General features: G+C 43.1%; 3 protein-coding genes across 7 annotated transcripts in view; 2 read left to right on the top strand and 1 right to left on the bottom strand.

The window, feature by feature from the left end:
* LOC119449908 (zinc finger protein 143) overlaps positions 1-22,264 on the top strand; it is a 312,907-nt gene that overhangs the window by 58,835 nt on the left and 231,808 nt on the right. The window lies entirely within an intron of this gene.
* LOC119449910 (nuclear transcription factor Y subunit alpha) lies at positions 414-19,580 on the top strand. 5 transcript variants are annotated; one of them, XM_049665514.1, is made up of 10 exons: positions 415-1,056; positions 1,124-1,188; positions 6,852-7,073; positions 10,957-11,094; positions 11,825-11,872; positions 12,719-12,830; positions 12,934-13,040; positions 13,902-14,150; positions 16,481-16,678; positions 17,792-19,580. In XM_049665514.1, the coding sequence occupies exons 3-10, from the start codon at positions 6,909-6,911 to the stop codon at positions 17,882-17,884; spliced, it is 1,110 nt and encodes a 369-aa protein (XP_049521471.1). In that variant the 5' UTR covers positions 415-1,056; positions 1,124-1,188; positions 6,852-6,908; the 3' UTR covers positions 17,885-19,580. The 5 variants fall into 5 exon arrangements, with proteins under 5 accessions (XP_037569125.1, XP_049521471.1, XP_037569126.1 ...); XM_037713197.2 differs by having other exon boundaries at positions 414-1,188; positions 16,481-16,669; XM_037713198.2 differs by having other exon boundaries at positions 415-1,188; positions 13,911-14,150; positions 16,481-16,669.
* LOC119449912 (bifunctional peptidase and (3S)-lysyl hydroxylase Jmjd7) lies at positions 19,138-21,404 on the bottom strand. The gene is made up of 2 exons (XM_037713199.2): positions 20,617-21,404; positions 19,138-19,938 (listed from the first exon to the last, which is right to left on the bottom strand). The coding sequence occupies exons 1-2, from the start codon at positions 21,302-21,304 to the stop codon at positions 19,676-19,678; spliced, it is 951 nt and encodes a 316-aa protein (XP_037569127.1). The 5' UTR covers positions 21,305-21,404; the 3' UTR covers positions 19,138-19,675.

The following is a 22,264-nucleotide window of genomic DNA, read 5'->3' as shown; positions in this document are numbered from 1 at the left end:
CTTAAGCACTAAGTTGGTGGTCCCTCCAAGTTTGACCCCGTACTGCACTGCTCAGAATTTTCAAATTTTGTAGTCTTGCTCGACGCTAACGCAACGATCTCGCAAGTACAACACGAACACGTACTCGAGGGGGGGGGGGGGGGGGGGGGGGGGCTATGGCCCCTTCGCAATATCGCGACGGTGAGCTTCCTGCATATCGGCTTCTACTGGGGCTAGTTGGTATGGCATCCTACTGTTGTCAGTCTCCCCCCCCCCCCCCCCCCCCCCCCCCCCCTTTTTTTTTTCGTCCTGTGTAAATCAACAGAAGGATGCGTATCGCCCTGCCCGAGATGAAAATTACGTAAAGTGCAATGTATTCTGGCACGCGCGGTCGCTTACTGCATTTTGGACAGTATTTTGCAGCAATTCCCTTCGATTCCGATGCTATTATCAGTCTTACCGAGAGGCTGGCTCTAGAGACAGCGGGGCCGTACGAAACGCTAAAGGGCAGTTAAAAAATCTGGTCCCAGTACTCGCTATCTCGCCAGTGCCGTTGAGGCAAACTGAAATAAATCTAGTACCGCAGGGCAAGTACTTGGGGGACTACGTGCTTGCGTGCATAGCACTTGAAGCAATTTTGTTGTCTGATCGAAATTAACTATCGCGGCACATTTCTGCCTCATCACGCTGGCCGCAAAGGCAACTTCACTATGCTTTGCCATCAAAGCTTGTAGTGTGTTGAAGACTGCATCTGCTGCATCCTGCTCTCTGCGACACCATGTGCACCCAAGTACTCAGTTAAATATAAAAAATAGAGAAATAAAGGTAAAAAAGCGATAAAGAAGAAGCCATGATATCGCTACCGCGCTTATCGCAACCAACGATCGCAATCGCATCTCTAGCCGTGCGCGGCGCCATCTTGGCTGTTCTCGGGCTGTGGTCACCCCTTTCAAACGAGCGCGAGACCAGTCTAAAATTTATTTACTCGGCCTTTAGACGTTCCATTCTGTGCTTAGCGCTTTGTTTTTATCACAGAAATATTTCCATGCGTCGTCTGCATACTAAAGAAGCCGGCAGGTTGGTCGCCAATAAAGACGAAGCTTCTTGTTTTTATGACGAATGATTTCGTTGTCCATTGGCGCAGGTTTTCCATAGTCAACCGGAGCCAATCAAGAGAACCTCCCGCTGAACCAGTGCGCTTCTACGAATGTAAGTTGGCAAATTATCTTCGATTTAGACCGCGGGTGCTTCGCTCGGGATTCGCTGGCGCGGTGTTTGCGTTGTGGCCACTGTGTTCACGTGTGAACTTGAGTATTTTGACCCGAGGAACGCTCATACAGTTGCGACTCCTGGGCAATGGCGTTCTCGCGTTGTTTTCCCCTTCGAGACAAAGCATGCGAAGCGCTCACTTTCCGCAAACTTTTCCCTGCAACCCGCCTTTGCGTGTATGTGGATACTCTTGCGCCACCTTAAACACGCGTATGTTAACATTCGTGATTTGTGACAGCCGCGAGCGTCCAACGTGTGCCACGGTGTTCGTACAGAAAGGTTATCTCTGCGAAATTGGACGTCGTCGTGGGGCGAGATCTTTATCCATTTGCATGTCGTTAGGCCTACCTTGCTCGGGATATTTTAGCTTCGTGGCAACGAAGTATTCGCGCTGCCTAGGAGTCGTTCACCTTGCCCGTGCTTTTGGGCAAGAAGGTCCATTCCTAAAGCGTTATTTTGGCAAACAGCAAAATGACTGTGATGAGCTTCATTAGTTGGTCATGGCACACTTGAAAAAAGAAGTGACCCATCTCGGAAAGGCGACGCGAACTGCGCATTGCCTTGTCCCGTTATGTCGTAAATAACATCTTTCCGCCGCAGCTGTGCATTGAGCGAAAGTCACCGCGTGTTGTAAAACCTCAGGTGTGCAGTGCGTTCAACGTTTCCTCTGCGCAGTGGCTAGTAATCCGCTAGGAAAGAATCTCAACCTGAATTTGCGTTTACATTGAGCTGCCAGTGTTGGAAGAAGCGTTGGTTTCTTTCTTGCATTGCAATTTTCTTGCGCCTACTTGCCACTGGTATTCGGCGTCTTGGGAGCTAATCGCTCACCTGTTCCGATAGTTTTCGCGGTTCCTTTTACTGTTGGCGATCGAATTGACGCGCGCTACGTTCGTGATTCTTCAGTCCGCTGTGTGCTTCCATGAACAAAGTTTTCGATCGTTCTAGCGGATTATTTGCAAAGCAATTTTGCACAAGCTTTGGTTGACATCACGTCCCGGTCGACACGTGGCCCGAAATACTTGTTACTAAATGGTTAATACAGACTTGCGAGTTTAGGAGTTATAAAAAATAAATAAAAAGCTCGCGTCTCAATGCGTTTTTCGTGCTCAAGGAAAGGGCCCTGTGCTCGCAGTGGCCCAGACGTAATCTAGTATTAGTGCGTCTAGTAAACTACACATAATTTATACTTTTGGAAGTAATGTACCAAGAGGTTCCACCGATGCACTTCCGCGTTAATACGTGGCGCCAGCTTTTAGCTTTCGCTGTAAACAACCTGTTGGCACATTCAAAAATACTTATAGCTGGTTGTGAAAGTGGGACACTCACAAGATGCCTGCATGTGGTGGTGCCCGTAGCGGAGCTGTGAGGCATGAAGCAAACATGCCAATCAATCAAGCAGAAAGTAGCATTTTATTGTCTTGTTTTATAAAGTTTACAAAATGCAAATTTCAGCTGCGTCTATAAATGTAAAGCAGTTGACTTACATTAATACAAACTTGTCGAGACTGCACTTATTACTTTAGAATTACCGGTTTTTAAATATGCAAAAATAAATATGACGTAGTTGGAATTCGAAACTCCCATTTGGGAGAATGACACGTCTAAGATCATCAGGACTAAAGGCAAACAATGTCCAACAGGCTTCTGTAATGGCTTGCGTTATAAAGAGCATTACCTTGTGAGCATGCTGTTTTCAAAATAAAGTTTTTGTGAACAATTTTGTTTAAAATCAAATCAAATTCTTGGGTTTTTATTTTAAATGTTAAAACCACGATCTGGTTATGAGGCACACTGTAGTGCCTTCGACTACTTGGGGTTCTTTAAACGCGCAGCTAATTTAAGTACACAAGTGTTTTTGCATTTTATCCCCATCGAAAGCCGCTGCCGCGGCAACCATTATTTGCCTACCTGGCATCGTACAAATGTCTAGGTGCAACCACCGTTGCAATGGCTTATTGAGTGAGGTGAGAAGTGTGAGTTATCAATGTAGTCTATTTGAATTAAATAGGTCAGTGAATGCACGACAATGTTACTCTCTAGATTTGTTTTAATGAACTACAATGGGTAAAGCTGCATAATAAATGAAGTGCAATAAAGATATTACATAACTTTAATAGTCTAGCTGGCAGTATAAACTAGGCAAGTCAGACTTACATACAGAATAATGCTTTTCTTAGATGCATGAAATAAACATGCAGTGATTATTTGCAAACACTTTATTGTATGTTGGATATGTTAACTGGAAGTGAACAATTTTTTTAAAAGCGTTTGACCAAAAGCTTAGCTAACTTGTCCTTACTTTCCACTTTTAGCTGCAGTTAATCTGATGATCAGCCTTTCAAGTAAAACATTAGGTAATTTTGTCTACTCTGCACAGTCATTGCCTATATGCAAAAATAAATATATATAGCAGACAGAAAATGTTAATGAAATGTAGCCATTAGTGGTTGTTTGTATTTTACATACAATATTGTTGCCTCTTGAGCTGTTGCAGAGTGGGTCAGACTGCTACACATAGTTTGAAATGGAACTACACAATGCGAACAAATCACGAAATACAAACTTAGGAATTCCAAAGTTCCATATAAAGCACTTACTTAAATTAACATCTAACCCCAAGTACCTGTGTCCAGCCAGCTGTGCAACACGTGTTAAAGTGCAAAGTATACTTAAAGTGTTCACAAACTACACTGTGAAACTGCTCGTCTTTTCCTTCTAACTTCATCAGATTCTTTTTAAACAAAGGAAGTAATGCCTGTGGTAGAAGGTACAATTTCGGCTCTTCTATTAGATTACATTAAGAGATGGATATTACTTGGACTACGAAGCATGGTATGCAATTAGCTAATGTACAAGCTTCCACCAATTAACTTTATAGTTTATTGCTTTAGGAGACATGTTCCAATTGTGCAATTCAAGCCACTCGTGCTCAAGGCATGTTAACTTATAGGTGTCTAGACTCCAGAGACCATTGCCAACCTCAGTATATCTTTCCCAGAAATTCACAGCAAAATGCATTGCTGTTCCGTGTAGCTGTCCTGCAGTCCATAAGGATTGTGTTGTGGAAAATATGTAGATAGAATGTCGATGTGTTTAATGGCACTAGTTACAGGGTTCCTCATGAACCGGTGTTCCTTGAGCATTTGCTAGTTCCATTTCTAGTTTCAAAATGTGCTCTGAAGTATACACGTTTAATTAGCTAATTTAACATTGCTATTCCTTCTGCAAGAAAGTGTGCCTTTCCAAGTAATCCCACTATGGAGTTAGAATTATCTGCCACAGGCAGATTATAAAAATCTAGAGCACACAAAAAAAGGCATTCCTGCTTGCAATATCTGTTAATATAATGCAATCCGAATAAGAAATGTTCAACATGCATGGAAGCCTTGTGGAACACATCAACATGGTCAAATTAGGTAAAAGTCAGTTTGAGTCAGCTGATGTTATCCACATTATGAGTAGTGCTGGTAACCATAGAAACTGGTTACCACAAACACCTCAAATTTTAAATTTTGTCTCGGTCCTTCTTTAAACTCCGTAAAGTCAGGCTTTTCTTGGACTTAATGTTCCCTGATGGCACATATAGCCTGTGCTGTTTCCGCCCAGTATTTCAGCCTTGTGTGTTCCTTTAAATGAATTCACGTTGCAACAGATATGCCTTGCTGATGCCTTGGTGAGTGAAATGGCGACCAGGGTTCTCATCAGCAAACAATTTTAATTATGCTAACATCACAAATAGATTATAATTAGGTCCCTCATCCAAACCTGCCATACACTCCTTCCAAAGTGCAGAGCATAAGTGACCTATATGTATCTGTATCATGGTGCAGCACACAATGTGTGCAGCAGCTTTTGGCAACAAGATAAATTCAACGTCCTACAGTGTGGTGCAGATTTTCAGGACATGTAAATTTTTCCTTCTGGAATGTGAACAATTGCCCGACTTTACAGCAGATGACATGGTGGTTGGTGAGGATGGCGCTTTGTACACAGACCTGTGCAGTGCATTAGCATAACTTCAGCTGGCACTTGCAGCTAGAGTGCCGGCAAACTGCGAGTTAGAATGCTTCTTTAATACTGGGCCACGCTGTACAGTTGGTGCCAAAAATGTATGGATTGTGGAATCTGAGAAAAGGCTGAATATTTCTGCAGCCTGGGATTCAGATTTCCAGCCTGTACTAGTATATGCAATCATGCATTGTTTTTTTTTTTTTTTTTTGCCGGCTATGGTCACAACCTGCTAGGAAATTAATCGTTTTCTCGAATCCTATGGTCTGTTAATATTCGATAACTGTATGTATGCATGCCAATCAGTGCTGCCATATTTTTTTGGTGGTGTGTCTCTAAACTGAGACAAGAAAAGGCGCTAAGTTTCTGCTAAATTTTGCATCAAGGTTTGCCAAATGTTTGCTAAAATGTTTGCTAAAACTGTCGAGTGAATTTGAAATTACGTAGGCGTTTTGGAACTCTAGCTTTGGCAAATGTTGCGTGAATCATCTACCAAAGTGTGTCACATTTGTCTAGTGTCTGCACAGGATAGGAATAACCAATAAATTTACTGGCGAGGTGTATAAGAGTTTTCATTTACTAATATATCTCTACAACAACAGATAAAAAAAAAGCTGAAATTGTTGTACCTTCATATTGTAAGGTTACAAATCTAGGGCAAGAAAAAAAGAACATGGGTAATCTAATTTAATTTCTTAGCGTCAAAATTAAGTTGCTTGGACCACTTTATCTCAGCAATTTTTGTAGTTCTTGAGCTCTAGAAAATGGAACAAAATTCTTTGACATGTGCTTAGTCCTATGTTGTTAACATTGTGATCACAATTGCGTGATCTTTATGTAGGTCAAATACTAAGCCTCTACCCCTTGATCCACCTAAAAGCTTCGTGCAGTATTGATTTGTCCAAAAGCTGTGAGAAACTGAAGTGGTGCATTCAGATTCTAATGGACAAGCCCAACTACTCCAACTTGTAGGCCTTTCTACAATCGATCTGGCCGATTATGCACCTGCTACATTTTAAATCTCGCAATACACTTTTTTGCAATTAGTTCTGTTAATTTTTTTTACTGCTGCTGTTGCGAATAATCACCAATTGAGCAGTATTTAGTGAAACTATAAAAGATGCAGCGCTAAGATTTTTCAATTAAATGAAATAAAAAGACTCATTTTGTAAGCACAGTGTGAGGCATGTTTGGACCACCGTGCTGTGAAGCATAAGCACATGTGAACGCCCCCAATGAGAAGAGAACTGTTGCTTAATTAAGGTCTTGGATGTCAGGTGCCATACGGTCAATTTGGGCTGCTTACTTGTAGTTTATTTAATATAAAAGCGCATCCTGAAAGCCATTTCTGAATTCGAAGTCGTTCAAATGTTGCGAACTGTTACGTCAGGTTGCCAAAATGTGGCCACTTGCTAAATAGAAAAATTTGTCCCTAAATAGACCAAAAAGTCGTACTAGATCTAGCACCAAAATTGCCACAATCGCAACACTGATGCCAATTAGGTGTGTGGTGCAACTTCTGGAACCTCTTGTATACAGCTGAATGCGTGACAGGCACGTATGTTGATGTTGCTGCCGTGTTCGCCAACTTGCAGCGCTGTAGGTGGGTCCCGAAGAGCAGGAGCCTGGCCTGACGGGCGGAGGGGGCAAGCATGCAGATGGAGCAGTACCAAGTGGTCAGCTCGGTCGGGGCAAGCCCCTCGCAGGGGCAGTCTCTGGCTGTGGCTGCCACTGACCAGCAGCAGCAGCAGCAGGTGGCCGTCATGCAATCCCTCTCGGGGACGCCCATTGCCCATGTTACCACCGCACAGCCACAGGTGAGGGTGCCAGCGACGCTCACAATTGTAGACATGTGTCAGAGGCATGCGCCACACATTGGTCGCACTCCCAATCCTTCCTGTGCTGTGATGTGGTGCTTCAACGTCCCTGCAATTTCTCATAGTTTGTCAGTTTCTGGTTCTCTGATCTAACAGTCAGTGGTGGGTTAATCTGCGTTGTGTTACATTTCAAACAAGATATGATATTATGAAAGGGAAAAATTGTCATCCACCTGAATGTAGCACGAAGCTTCAAAGGAAACCCATACGGGTTTCCCAGGAAGAACGGTTTGCAGTTGAGGAAAAATTCGTCCTGCTTTTTCCTCAACTGCGAACCTTTCTTCCTGAGAAACCTGTATGGGTTTCCTTTGTAGCTTCTTTCTACATTCAGGTGGATGACAATTTTTCTCTTTCATGATACTTCCTCCATCTTGCGGGATACTGCAGAACTGATTTTCCAAGCTATGACATTATCATTAACATGCTTTCCAGCTTTTGTCCGGATGTGTATCACCTGTCAAGAATGTTCCTTGTTAAGAGCTGTGGCAAAAGACAATGCTTTCATGTTGATGCTTCAATATTTCGTGCTGTGTAGTGTGAAATGAACCTTGCAGCACAGTAAGTTTCTTATGACGAGGTTGGGAGCTTGGGTACTTACTTATTGTTCACACTTGTAGCTACTAAGGGTGTGAGTCTATAGATTGCTGTTTATTAAGAGGAGGCTTTAGCTTGGGGTCAACTTTGATTTCTCTAGTCAAATATATGTAAAACACAGAAATGCTTTTATGAGAGAAGCGCTGGGTCAATTTGAATGAAATTTTTTGCATCTCTAGGAAGAAAAATGTTTATTTAGGACCTAGAATATTTTAGAAATATTTCTGAAAATCTGCAAGTTAAAAAAAAATCGGAAGCATGAAGTTTTCAATTTTGTAACTCTGCACCAAAAACAGATATTGTAAACAAATATCGCAGTTGTGTAAAATGCATCTGTTGAAGCATCTCAAGCGGACAAGTATGATATATGAGTTAACAGCTTACATGAAATTGTTGCACTACTTAAGAGGGTTTTGCAAAAGTCCTACTCACAATTTAGCCGTATATTTCAGAGCGGTGTATAATACACCAATTTTTCCTGCTTTAGACATGTTATTAGGTGCAGTTTACATAATTGTGATATCGGTTTCTTTATTGCCGAGCTACAGAATTGCAAACTTGATATTTCCGTTTATTAAAATTCTTGCACTGTGTAAGAATTCTTAAAAAAGATTGCAGGACCTGGAAATCCACCTCCTGCAGTTACTAGATTTTAACTTTTCCTTTTAAAATGCAACAAACCTTTTAAAGTTTGTGCTGTGGTTTCTGAGAAAAACAATTTCTCCCTCCAGTCTGTGTATTGAGATAGCAGCTTCTTATCTAAAGCTTCCTCTTAGGTTGTCATGACACTTAGTGTGAAGGCAAGAAAAAGAAGTGCTCCTTGCAGTGAGGCATCTGGCTTTTTTTTCCTTTTTTCCTGAACGTGGTTCTTGCCCTTAACATGTGTGCCTCTTGCTGTCAACGGGTACTGACAGCATGGGAGCTTGTGCTAGCTTTCATAACCTATAGACGCTTTACAGCAGCGCTGCATGGGCACTGCCATCTTTCAATATACGACTGCACCGCAGTTGAGTGCCTTCTGGCCGCCCCTTCCCGAGAGCAGACAATGTGCTTAGTAAATCCAGAAAAGATCTGTTCCACTTTCTGGGGGAATTATTATTCGCCAGTGACGCAACACTTTCGAACGAAACCACTAATGGAATGTTGGTACTGGTGATCATTTACACAGGCCGTTATTTTAGGCTTGTGGCGGTACTAATCAAATTTTCCAATTTTGCATGTGTGCATCCTCCAATAATGTGGTAGCTGATTGCGTGTTCTTCTTGTTCTTCTATTTTGTTGTAGCAGCAGATAGCTCTTACCACCTCAGTATCGTGTGATCCATCATGGAAGTGGTTATTTATGTGCTAGCAATTTGCTCATATTGTTTTCAGTTTGAAGAAACATGTCTTTATTGTGTTCTTGCAACAATCGGTTCTGAACGTGCAACAGGTTCATAATTCCTGGACATGCACAAGCAGTGAGAAAAGTAAAAGCTATATATATACATGGAGGTCTGCCTAATCAGTTATGCTATTGTTATATTATTAACTTATTGGTGAGGAAATTAGTCATTTGGATAAAGAAAAAAGTTAGAACTAATTAAAATGTTGCACCGTAACTGACTTGTTTTGTTATTTGATGAAACTGCAGTTAGTTGATATTTCGTTTATGCTTTATGTGCTCTCAACAAAATTTGCAGTAACAATAGCTTTTTGAATTCCTGTCCTTCCCAAAACATAGTCGGGAAAATATATGTTTACACAATCAAAGAGACGTTCTTGGCTTATCATCATGACTGCATGTGCAATCCGCTGTGATTGGGAGCCCAGATTAGTCAGCTCCTCCTGTTAATAAAATACGCATTACCAGCTGCCGAAAGCTTTAAGAAGAAATTAACAGTCAACCATTGGACACTTGATATTGTTCCTATCCCACTAACATTTGTAACTGCTCGTAATGCATTTATATTGGAGCTAACATCATTTTTCAAAGCTGAGTAGCTAATCCTTAAAAATACTCAATCATCCATAATAGATAACCAATTATTTGTTAACGCGCACTCTTCATAATGCATGAACTCTCGTTTCCCCTTCTTGGTACCGCAGGGAATGCGTAGATTGTGTAATGTTAGAGGAGGCTTTCTTCGACGTGAAACCACACTATGTATGCATAATATGTTATCCTATACAATATATAATATGCTATCGTATCCCCTTCAGTCACGGCGTACACATTTGTGTACGCGACTTATTTTCGCAATTTCTCTGCAGTGGTGTCAAGGAATAGATTGCGAACATTAAGCTTATAGTAACTTGAAAATTCCGCTTACCTAATGCACCTCCATTTTATTTCTGAGTGCAATGTGTCACTATAGACGACCGCTTTGGTGAAGGCACTACCGTGTTTGACGGGCTGTTCGACGTGAAGCGGTTTGGTAGCAGCTGTGAAATAACTTTTTTTCCTTTCTAGTAATGCTTGCAGCGAATAATTAAATTGTGTATGTAATTCAAGCGGTTTACTAAATTTATTTTATGAAGAAACGTAGTATGACTGACTGATCACTAAGCAGATATTCGATAACTCTATAATTATAATGAGTCATCATAATATGCACAAGGAGTCCTTCCACTACCTAGATTTGCTTTCAATGGAGCATGCAGTACCTTGGCATAAATATTTGTAAATTTCATACATTTATCGAAAGTCTATCATAATTCGTGACTAAAGGGGGTATACAATAGCTGGCACAACAAGCCCATTCTCCTCTTGAGGCAATTCAGGCATTTCGCTGCGCTGCAAAGGCATTCTATGGCGTCGAAGCCTATAGCACCATCTAGCTACTTCTGCATTCCGCAATCTAACGACTATATGCTGTCTGTACGACATGCTCCTTGCAGTAACACAGGTGCCCATGTGACAGTTCACATTGCACGGCAGAATTCAGAGCCCTCTGTTTAGCGATCATGGCTTTTTAAATGTGGTGGCGGACCCTGTTGTCTTTATGCACCAGCTGCTTTCCTGCTGACAGCCAACACGCAACTGTAAGAGCCATACTGAGAGAAACAAAGTTTCTCATAGTGAAAAATTTGCTTACTTGTCAGTGTAAGAGCATTCAGTTTTCTTGAGAACAAATGTTGCCTGTCCTGTATCCGTGTGGCAGTGTGAAATTGGTATCATTTATTACAACTCATGCACAACTGGTGTGTGTAAGCCACCTAATGAGTAAACGTTGCTCTTTACTGCCCAGGTGCTGCAAGTCTCCCAAGGCAATGGCCAGACTCAGCTGCTGCAAGCAGGCGGCCAGCAGATCATGGTGCAAACATTGCCAAATGGCCAGACTGCTGCCATTCAGATACAAGGCCAACCAGGCCAGCAGATACCACAGGTAGGGATGCTGACTCGTACTTCTGTTATTGTGCCATGTACTATGTCACTTGTTTAAATTTTCAGCACTTTTTATTTATTTTAGACCAGCCACTTCTTGCAGCATCACTCTTGGTGTGCACTGGCCTAATAAATTAGCAGGAGTGAATGTGGTGAGAGAAACTTAGGGATCAGCATGCTTGTTATTATAGCTTTATTTTTATAATGTGTGGTTGTCAAGTGCATTGACAGGGTCAGCACCAGAGAGACAGTAATGTCAGCAGATCCCTATCACTGCAGTGTGGTACATTGTCTTGTGTGTTAACTCACGTGAAAGTGATTGATGAAGACTGCAGTCCATGTGTGTTCCTTTAATGCCCTGTGTTGTGCTCAATGCTGTTTTTAGATTGCTATGTGGAAATATTTGACCAAATTAAAAAGAAACAAAGAGGACGTGCACTAAGCAGGTCACAACTGTCAGCTAGCAAGTTTGTAATGTCTGTGGTCAATGTGGACATCCATAGAAGTCCGCATTTATTCTATCACAATGCACTATTGTACAATAAATCCTCCAGGAATGCATCGAATGTACTGAACCAAGAGTTCCAATACAAAGGGGAATGTTTCTTGATGTCATTTGTGCCAGCATAAAAAAATAAAGAAAAGAAAACAATCATTGACACTCCTGCATTGATAAGTGATTGTAAAAACATTTTAAGTGAAGTAAGTTCACTGCTTTCTCCTCACTGCAGCTTCAAGTGATCCCCATCAGCCAGCTCCAGGGACAGCAGGGCCAGCAGGTATGTGAACCACAAAGCAGTGGACTGTTCGTACATTTCTTGTGCGGTCCCTTTCACACATTTGACTGTCATGCCCTCATGGCGCCATTCACACCGGTAACAGACAGAGGTTGTGCAACTGACCACGACTGGCAACCAAGCAGTAACTCACAGCGACCGTGTTCACACCGGGTAACATGACCTGCCCGTCGCCATATCGAAATGCCTTGCAGCTGGTGCTGCTGATTGGTTCGGCAGCTTTGCGACTCCAATCACACCACTGAAATATTGTAATAGTAAGCGACTCAGCCAAAGCAGCAACCATTTGTAACTGGCTCTGTGTGACCAACTTGGTTGCGCGACTTCTGCGTGTCGCTGGTGTGAATGAGCCCTCAAACAGAAGAGTAATATATGTGTTTTAGAGGGCACACAGAAGCAACAGCTATCCCGGTTCTCTTCAACTATCACACTTGGCCACCATACCATTCTGTCACTCTCAGCAAAAGATCACATGCATTTTTGCGTTGGAGTGAGAAAATAAAAAGTTTGAAGCATTAGCTTTGTTGAATAAACAAATCTAAGAAGTTAACGTCAACATTAATGTCACACAAACATAAAAATAAAAATAGATAACATTTCCAACATGCAATTTTGTGAGAGCGTGATGTGTCACTGCTGCACTTGCATAGTGTGGGGCATGCCCAAAACTCGGGTCTAAGCCTGAAGCATGCCAGTGTCACTCACACTGGTGAGTAAAGAAGCAGAGTAAGATGCAATCCTGCATACTTTAACAAGTCACCATTACATTTAATGTCTATGTAGTACAAGACTCTTTCTTTTCATTTCTTTTTTCTTTCTTTCTAACAGATCATTATCCAGCAGCCCCAGCAAGGCCAAATTCTGCAAACGTCAGATGGACAAACACTCGTGTATCAGCCTGTCACAGTCGATGGCACCAACTTCGTGCAGGGCCCTGGAGGTGTGTATCACACATGGCAGGCACTGCACTGCAAAGTGCAGTTGCGGGAATGTGTAGGTGCGAGGCTTGCTAATTCATTTGTATCTATCTGTCCTGTGTTCAGGCATAATCCAGATTCCTCAGGGGGCGCCACAAATGGTGCAGGCAGCGCAGGCAACACCGCAGACCATAACCCTGCCATCTTCTGTGGGTGGAGGAAACATAGTCATGGTGGGTGGCTTTTGCCTGACGTTTTTAGTTTCTTGCAGACCTGATGCTAGAAGGTATGCAAGACTTGCTGTTAAATCACATACGCATTTGTTTGTTTTCAGGGCAAAATGTGAGCACTCTAATTACCTCTGTCCTGTGTTAGCTGGCTCTGTCGTATACCTGCGGATTTCTGAATTTCTTAACTCCACCTAAACCTTTGTTGCCTTTGACTGCTTTGTTCCCTTTGCACTGATTCCATTACTCCTAGTAGATTATGGGCCATCTTTTCTATGCAATACACATGTGACCTGCCAAACATCACTTCTTCCTTTTAATCTCAACTGTAACCCATACTGCACTGTACACCATTTTCTGTTTCATCACGGCTTGCGTGGTCCTTACCAAGTATAGGCCTTGTAAGTTAGTATTGACCGAATGTGCCTATTATATACTTTTCAAAAATATTGGTAAGCTGCCATTCATGGCTTCAGAGTGCGGGCCAAACATGCTCCAACCAGATCATGAGATTTCCTGTAATTTGGGTCTCCTGTGACTGCTTGGCTTGAGTGAGTGGACTGCTTTGCTTCAATAGTCTGACCAACAATCACAAGCACTTGTTCCTTTGCCAGACTATGAGATGTTACTTTAATTTCGTGCATATTAATCTTTAAACCGATCCTTATACATTGCTTGTTCAAATCCCCAGTCACATGTCTTAATTGGTCTCTGATGTTGCCCACAACAAATGATTGCACCTGCCATTTTTTTGTAATGCTAACGGGGTTTCTGAGAACACATCTAGCCTATGCTATGGGGCACTGAATGCTATTGAAGATCATCATGTGGCAGCTGGTGTAGTGAATGACACTGACGCCAGCGAAGTTCCAACAGGTGATGCCCAACCATAATGCCGTGGCAGCAGCTCAGGCAGCGAATGCCGGGGCAGCAACCCTGCAGGCGGTACAGCGCATCCCATTGCCAGGAGCCACCACGACCACCACGACCGCCCCTGCTGACGTAGTGGAAGAGGAGCCTTTGTATGTCAATGCCAAGCAGTACCATCGCATCCTTAAGCGACGCCAAGCCAGGGCGCGACTCGAAGCCGAAGGTCGCATACCCAAGGAGCGAAGGGTGAGTGCTACTGTTGACCATTGTCCCCTCATGGAAAGAACCATTCACTTCGCCTCTCTTGATGCATAAAACCACATTTATTACGTAAAAAGCCATGTTTATCCTTGCATCATGAGTGTTGTGGTAGTCAAACGTCTTTGTAGCGCCTTAAAAGGACACGAAAGGAAGACTTAGAGCCAAAAAATGTTAGATCACATGTTCAGAAGGATGGCAAGGTTTGTGTTATGCCAAGGCTCAACTCGGTTGACGCAAATATTGTGAAAGAAGGGGCTGCACAATAGACTGATCTCACCACATCAGCATACCTGCCCTGCTGATGTCACAATTCCAGTACTAGTTCTTGCCACTTTCCCGCCTTACTCGGGTTCAAGGTGGTATTCAGGGGAATGCCATTGTGGATTTTTCCACTGAATGTAGTATTATAAAAGGAGTGGTGTTTTCTCAGCCTGGCTCCTATTGTAGAATATTTCTATCCTCACTTGCCTGCCTCGTTGTCTCATTAAGGTTAAAGCCAGTTTAGTTAATGCTGCCAGCTTGGTCACGGTTAAAAATATCTTCGTGCTCCTCAGCATAGCCCGCTAGGGGCTACAGCTTCTGTCATCTTTTGTGGCAGAGGGTTACATACTGAAGTCCATGGTTTTACCAGATAAAATTACTGGAGGAAAATCCGGCACTAGTGCCTAGACGCCGTCATTGCAGCGCCTCCCTAGGCATGAAAATGATGGTTAGTACATGAATTTCTCTAAACTTGGTCCTTCTGGCTTCGAACAACCTTACGGCTACATGTTTTAAACAAATAGAGGGTAAACGAGGATAATTGTCATCTCAAAGTTGCTGTATGACGATTATCCTCGTTTACCCTCTCATTTCTAACATTGTATTTTTTTCAGTACATTACAACTAAAGTGATCTCTTTATAATGCCAATGTAGTCATGCATGGCAAGTGTCGCTACCAAAGAAAGCCGTCCATAACTAGTGGTACACGTAATCTAAACTGTTGACTTTTTTGTGCATTCAAAATTACATTGCAGAATAATATATTAAACATGAAACACTTTGCTAACCAACTAGCATGCAACATGGCTCAACCACGAAAAAAATTAAAATAAGTAAATAACAGAAACTGCGATTTTTCTCAATGAAGACATGCCAAGTCGTAGAAAAATCCGTTTAATATCCATCATTCCCGATAGCTCTACGACTTCAGCGTCAGATTTCCCCATAGTAATTTCAGTAGAAAACTGGTGAAACTTGTGAGATCAGTCTATTCTTCCACGATTCAAATCGCCTCCCTACATTTCAGAGGTCCGCTTAGGGCGCCACACTCCTGCAATAGTGCAGACACATAGCAGCGTGAAGAGAGGTAGAAGTGATGATTTCCTGTGTTGGAAAAATGCAATAAAATTGGCCAAACTGCATTTTCTCTTATGTTGTAATGCAATGTAATGTTTTTATCATCACTGATTAACTACAATTTATCAATTACTATGAACAAGGCTTGGCACATTGAGGGTGCTGGGACTGTATTTAGACCATGGTGTTGCCAAACCTGTCCCAAGTATGACATTTTTTTTTTTCCTCTCGTAAAAGCCTTATCCCCAGGGAAAGTGATGCACCTGTGAGCACTAATTTATCACTATAGCTTTTATCATTCACCTTTATTACCTCTAAAAAAGTTATAAAAATGACAATGAAGAAGGTGAACTACATTGTTTTAAAATTAAATAGGAAGTGCGGCGAGCTTTTTCTTGGTGCTCTTTGGCATGCTCGCTGTACAAACAGGCTTTTCCTCAGCACATGCCATGCGCTGAGTTTCTTTCATTTCCTCACCCTTAGCATGCGAGGCCCACTTTAGTGAAGCCACTGTAGCACAAACAAAACACACAGAGAAAAGACTGGACACCACAGCCGCTGCACTCGCAACACTCATTGCCTCAGCAACATGTCTGCTTGTCTATTCAGAAGTAACATTGTTTTTTTTTTTTTTTTTTTTGTGAGGATGAACCTGTACGCATGGGCATTGGTATGATTTTTTTTTTTTTTCTGATCCTCTAGAACATGACTGGAATAAATCGGTTCCTAGCATAGCGCCCATGGTGTCCGATCCTCTTTGTGTGTGTTGATTTGTGTGTATTTGCTACAGTGGCTTCGCCAAGTATCAGTTGACCTGACCAAGAAAAAGTTATTTTGAGGCCCAATTTGTTTTGTTTTTTGTGTGTGAGCTTAACAAATGCCGCCAGCTCTGCAGAAGCCTGTAAACTTGCAATTTTACACTTGCGGCTTGACCTTTGTAAATCTCATGAGTTGGTCACATGTTGGCACATTGCAGAAGTACCTACACGAGTCGCGGCACCGGCACGCCATGAACCGGATCCGCGGCGAGGGTGGGCGATTTCATTCGGGTAGCTCGCGCAAGGATCACGGAGAGAACTCGCCTGGTGATACTGGCAGCAACCACAACTCCGTGGACGGCTCCTCACAGCACGATGATGTCTCCAACGGGCTTCACTCCCTTGAGGTACTCGAGGTGTGACAGAGCGACATTTTCACTGCTTGCTATTTGCATGCTTATACTGCACCCGCATGGGAGCTCTGTTTATACACCTTTAGGTCTAGAACACCAGATTAGTTTTTTTGTTTGTTTTTTTCTCTTACCTCGCAAGTTGGTGTCGAAGGGAAGTGCTTTTAAGTGAGTGCCAGCAACATTCCAGGTGTATTTATAATGGTGCTGAGATAGCCTTTGTTGGAAAGAGCTATGTAGCATTAAAAGATTTGATAATAGTGTTCACAACAAGTGACAAGAATAACCCCGTTATTCAGAAGTACACTAAGTTAAAGCCTATGCTTGACTTGATCTAAATGATGCCTGGCGTGAACGTGCCCAGGACGCTCATTCCATTTCCTTCATCGCGTTTATGACAGACGGCATTAAGATCCAAGTCAAGCATAGGCTTCAAATTAAGAACATTTCTGAATATGCGAAAGAAACTACACAGCTTCGGCTGTGACAAAAGGCAACAAAAGACGAAACACTGCATTTCACTCTGCATCCGCTTGTCAGCAAAATTTTCAGATAGAGAGATGTCCACAAATTACGAAGTCTGTTCCGACCTATTTAGTCCGTTTGGATGCCTGGTGCATGTGTGCAATGTACAAACACTTTGTTAAATTGAACCTTGCATGCGAAATTACTTTGCAAGTCAAAGTGAAAGGAAACAATTTTTTTTTTAATTGCAAACGTTATCAAAGGTTCATGGCACCAGTGTGCAGCTGCATTCAATTCACACTGAATTTATGTTGCATGTGTGCGCCTTGCACTTAATACTTGCACACATCTAGTTTTCAAAGTTGAAGTCAATGTCAGTGAGTTTGGAAAATGCTGGTACAGTATACATTGAAATTTGTTCAAAACTAGGTGTTGCAAACAGTAAAAGTACATGGTACATTGGCTACAGTAGTTATTTAAAATTTTTTAATGTAAACGGGCATTTATTACATTCTCTTTGACAAATACAGTATGTAGTTCAACGAGTCAACTGTTCTTTGCATGTTCATATCAAAAGCATTTCTTAGGAGCCCTTTGCTGGCTTTGCTTATTACCACCCGTTACTAATTGGTTGCTTTTCATCTCTTGTTGCAGAACCAGTCTTCAAAGTACACCTTCACAGTGCAGAATGGTCTTATCAACGTGATGCCCTCAGAACTTATGGTGGCCAGTGGAGATTCAAACTGACAGCCAGTGACCAGCAGCAACCATCATCAAAACTTTGTCATCACCATCATAATCACCACCATCATCACTCAACCTCCACATCTGTACAAAGGACACCACACCTGGCATTCAGAATGCATCGCAACCATGTGTACATATCTCAAAAAGAAGCTACTGACATTGTCGATGAAAGACAGACATCTGATGCTACCATGTGTGTGTTTGACACCTCGACAGCTGCTTACGATATGCGTGGCGTGCCTGTGCATGGTGTTCAATGATAGTCTAGCAATGCAAGTGCTCCTCCCTTTTTCCTTTGTGCCTATCATAGTTAAGCAAACTATACGTGACTATATGGTTGGTTTCTCGACGGTTTTATATCTTCTGAAATAACTGCCTTAATTTTTTTGTATGTACAGCATGCAGGGTTGCAGTGTATTGAAAACATATCAATGCCAACGAATAAGCGGAAATGTGTTTCTAGGTGAGATTCCAAATTTGTGAATTACGTTGAAGTGCCAAGAACTGCAAAATTACTCACTAGGTCAGAAAATGTACCAACAATTAGAGTACCACTTTTCTTTTTTATTGAAGATGTGAACCTTCGCTCTGCCTGTTGCAATGGTTTCATGTTCTGAGCCTACAACTACTTTCTTTAAGATCTCGTCACTGAAGCAGTAAGCCTAGCTGCAATTATGGAATTCTGCGCCAAGAGAGCTTGAAAGTTGCATTTTGTGTGAAATGCTGGGTATTTTGGTACCACACTTGCAGCGCCATTGCTGCCGAGTGAGACCCAATTTGCTTGCAAGTGTGAAAGTATGTGACAGTAAACATGTATATATAAACTTCTCAATAAGAAAGCATGTGACAGTCTGGGTTTTGTTTTTAATGAGTAGCTTGGTAAGTCAATACGTGTCATGCGCACATTTAGTTTATGCTCTGATAAGAGCATCATTTTGCTTGCGCTGGCTAAAATTATTGTAAGTTCTACGGACAGGTTAGTGTGACCCATGTGCATGCGTACATGTGCATTGTCATATCAATGCTTGATGTTGCCCCTTTAAGCAAAAGGTGCAATGGACAAATGCCATTGAGAGGATGGAAATCGAAGTGCTGTTCTGTGTGATTTGTTTCTGTAGTAAAATACAGGCTTAAATTCTGCAACTTATTAATTCCAAACAAGCACATGCTAATGCAAGCTCTGTACATATACGTTGGTAAATAGTTGAACATTTTTTTTTTTAATGTAATAAAGAGAGGTGAGAGTTTTACTGTTTCCCGAGTGAAAATATCATACTTCAGAAATGTCATTTAGGTCACCATGGTCATTTCTTAATAGCATTGGCAATGTATTTTCTGGAAGAAAGCATCAGTGAGTTGTTGATGCCACTTGTTTGCATTACTAACAGAACCGGTACTTAATGCAATGAAATACCATGCAAGTTGTGTACCTCCTGAGGTGTTTCACACCTTGGTTTTGATTAGAGCTTCTCAGTGAAATTCGGCCAGCATACGTATCACGTGTTCTTAGCCATCACATTGTGTTGTCCTTAGAGCTAATGTCACACCTACTAACATATGCACTTTTGTACTTGTACAAATCGAAACATGTTCCCTCTACTGGTCATACGATGTGCAAGGTGTTCTTAATTTTTGTGTTTTACTGTTGCAGTAGCCTGAAATGTGTGCTTGTTACAATTAAATTTCTTATTGATGATTCCAAGTTGTATGTTGCACTTCACTTTCGTTTAGTAGTCGGGCTGATTGTACTCACCGTAGAAATAGACATGACGCATGCAACGGGAAACTACTTCAACAGTTTTTACTGATTAGAGACAAATCTTCTAGAAGCTTGTAATAACAATACTTGATGTCGAATTCCATGTCGTACCAGTAATTGAGTGCAACACATCCATGGCTCTGTCGGACGTGGTGGAACCACAAGCAAGGCAGGTACAGTATATCGCCAGCACTGACCCTACATTTGACTGGTGATGCGTGTCGATAGTGTGGATATCTGTCGAAGTCTGGATTCTCTGGATCTAGGGAAATCCATGGCACCGATGAATCGTCGCCTGCACAAGGGAATGGTAAAGGTGAATTGTAACGTTGCCTATAGCACAGCAAACCAAATGTGCAAATTTTAGCTAAACCAAACCTGACTGCCAAGCTGGAGCACAATGCACAATTTTATCGTTTATTGTTGCCTGTGTGAACAACTTGAGTGGAAAGTTACACGCATGCTAAAGCGGAGTAAAGCCCGTTTCACATGGTGCGATTTTGCAGTGCGTTTTTCGCAGCTGCGATTTCCGCAGATGCGAAATTCGCAATCCCGTTTCACATGGATCTACGGCAGCTGCGTTTTTCGCACACTCGTTAAGCATTCTGACGGGCGATGACGTATGAGCGAGCCGCCTCCTATTGGTCGTCTGTTTCCACCGCTACAGTGGTTACCACCGCATCTGCGTTTTTCGCAGAGAAGTTCAACACGCCGAACATCGAAAAAACGCACGCACGAAGGATCCGGCGGCCTACTTTTCGAATTCGCAGACAAAATCGCACCATGTGCAACGGGCTTTACAGCCATCTCCATGATCATTGCGAATCATTGTTTAAATTGTTAAAAATGAAACTGGGCGATGCACACACGGACAATGTTGCGGATAACTCCTGATTATAAATTTTTTAAATTGATGGAACGTACCAGTTTACTGTATAAAGCAAAATATACAAAACGGCAAGTATATGTATACCTGAAGCGATTACGTCGAACTGGCCGTTCGCGACTTCATGAAATTGTCCCGTTTTATAATTTTCATACGGCACCCATGGTAAATCGGTCGGCGGCAACAGGATAAAGTCCTTGTGGCCCGAAACCACACAGTAGATGTTCTCGTAGTGGTCACGATGCATGGAAGTGACGGCGCGCTCGTCGCCCATCCAGAAATTGACTGCGTCGGGCGTCTTGCCGAAAGCTGCTGTCGCCCAGCAAACATCTGTCTCAACGTCCCCTGCGAGCTTCCGGAACTCGTCAGTGAAGTTCGAGTTTTGCTTCTGAATGTAAAAGACCGCATTTGAGCGCTCGCGGCGTTCGAGGATGTCCAAGAACTCGCCGAATTTCATGACACGTTCTTCGGGAGTCACGAACACACTTCCGTGCACAGCGTCCGCAAACCCATTCGGAGTGACAGCTACGGTGACCGCTAGGTCTCCGATTTTTTCCCTCAAGTAGGCATGAGTCCATTTATTTACAGCAGCCCAGTGGGACGCGCCCCCCCGGACGACGACAGGCAGGTTCGGCGAAACCCAGCGCCTGTGAAACTCCAGCGGGCTCGGCACTTCCGTGATTTCGGCCACAGTGCGTGAGTGAAATAAGTCCTTGCAGTTTTCGTTGAAGCGTGCCAGTGCATCATGCAGTGGTACCGGCTGCCTCCCATTCATTTGGCGCTCGCAGTGTACCTAATTCCTCTTACGGCAGAAGGGACCCTTGCGCGTACGAAGTACCATCAACGCCTTCGAAAACCTCCGCCACTATGCCTCCGCTCACCAGTTACAGTGATGTTCTGTGGTGGTGCTTCGGTCACAGAACACCCATACAAACTTCGGTGCTCAATGGGTGCTCACATGCACGTTCCAGTTCAGTAGGTCGTGCCAATGCCTCCTATAAAGACAATGCCTGAAAAATGAGCGGCGAACTCGCTGCCCTACCCTCGGATTTTTCTCTCCCCCACCAGTAGGTAGGCGAGCGCCCCTGACGGGCGATCCTTGTAAACATGCCGGTGCGCGGCGGCCGGGAGCCGAGCAGCTGGCTTGTCGCGAGCAGACGACAACTTGCCGACCGCGCGTGGTCACCGCTGCTATATGCAGACGATGACACTCAAGTGGTTTCTTTATCGCTGTTCTGAGATCATGCGAGTCACCTTACGGGGCTTTTTGTCGCTGGTCAGTTTGTTTTAGTGCAAAAATTTGCTGGAGAGCTGCAAATTTCCGCGCGGCGTCGGCAGCGCTGAAACCTACGCCGGCGTTTTTTTTTTTTTTTTTTTTTTTTTTTTTCAGGGACGCCGGCGGGAGCTCGCGCTCTCCGCCGGCGGACAGCGCGCTGCCGGCTGCTCCCGGCTACGCCATTGGCTACGCCGATGGTGTCACGTGACCAGGCAGTAGGTAGGCGAGCGCTCTCGCACGGCGCCTGGTCACAACACGCGGCAGGGACCTCTCTATGGGAAAAAGAGCGACGTTCCAGGCATTGTCTTTATAGGAGGAGTTGGTCGTGCTCACATGTGCTTTTCAGGCTTTTGGATTGGGTTGGATTGGATTTCCTTCTACGATTTCCGCCTTTGCCTACCGCCTCTCCGTCTTCTCGGAGCTGTCGTAGTGCACCGGCAGGTGGCTGCACATACCCTC

Source organism: Dermacentor silvarum, chromosome 4 (genome assembly GCF_013339745.2).
Source record: "Dermacentor silvarum isolate Dsil-2018 chromosome 4, BIME_Dsil_1.4, whole genome shotgun sequence".
Lineage (NCBI taxonomy): Eukaryota > Metazoa > Arthropoda > Arachnida > Ixodida > Ixodidae > Dermacentor > Dermacentor silvarum.
Note: the sequence above shows the minus strand (reverse complement) of the source record. Positions and strands in the feature narration are given on the sequence as shown.

What these genes read in the sequence shown, in the direction of transcription:
- LOC119449912 (XM_037713199.2), bottom strand. Translation starts at nt 21,304, where the DNA reads ATGAATGGGAGGCAGCCGGTACCACTGCATGATGCACTGGCACGCTTC. An exon ending in GTTCGACGTAATCGCTTCAG is followed by an intron (nt 19,939 to 20,616) that starts GTATACATATAC and finishes TCCCTTGTGCAG; the next exon opens with GCGACGATTCATCGGTGCCA.
- LOC119449910 (XM_049665514.1), top strand. Translation starts at nt 6,909, where the DNA reads ATGCAGATGGAGCAGTACCAAGTGGTCAGCTCGGTCGGGGCAAGCCCC. An exon ending in TTACCACCGCACAGCCACAG is followed by an intron (nt 7,074 to 10,956) that starts GTGAGGGTGCCA and finishes TTTACTGCCCAG; the next exon opens with GTGCTGCAAGTCTCCCAAGG. An exon ending in GTGGAGGAAACATAGTCATG is followed by an intron (nt 13,041 to 13,901) that starts GTGGGTGGCTTT and finishes ACGCCAGCGAAG; the next exon opens with TTCCAACAGGTGATGCCCAA.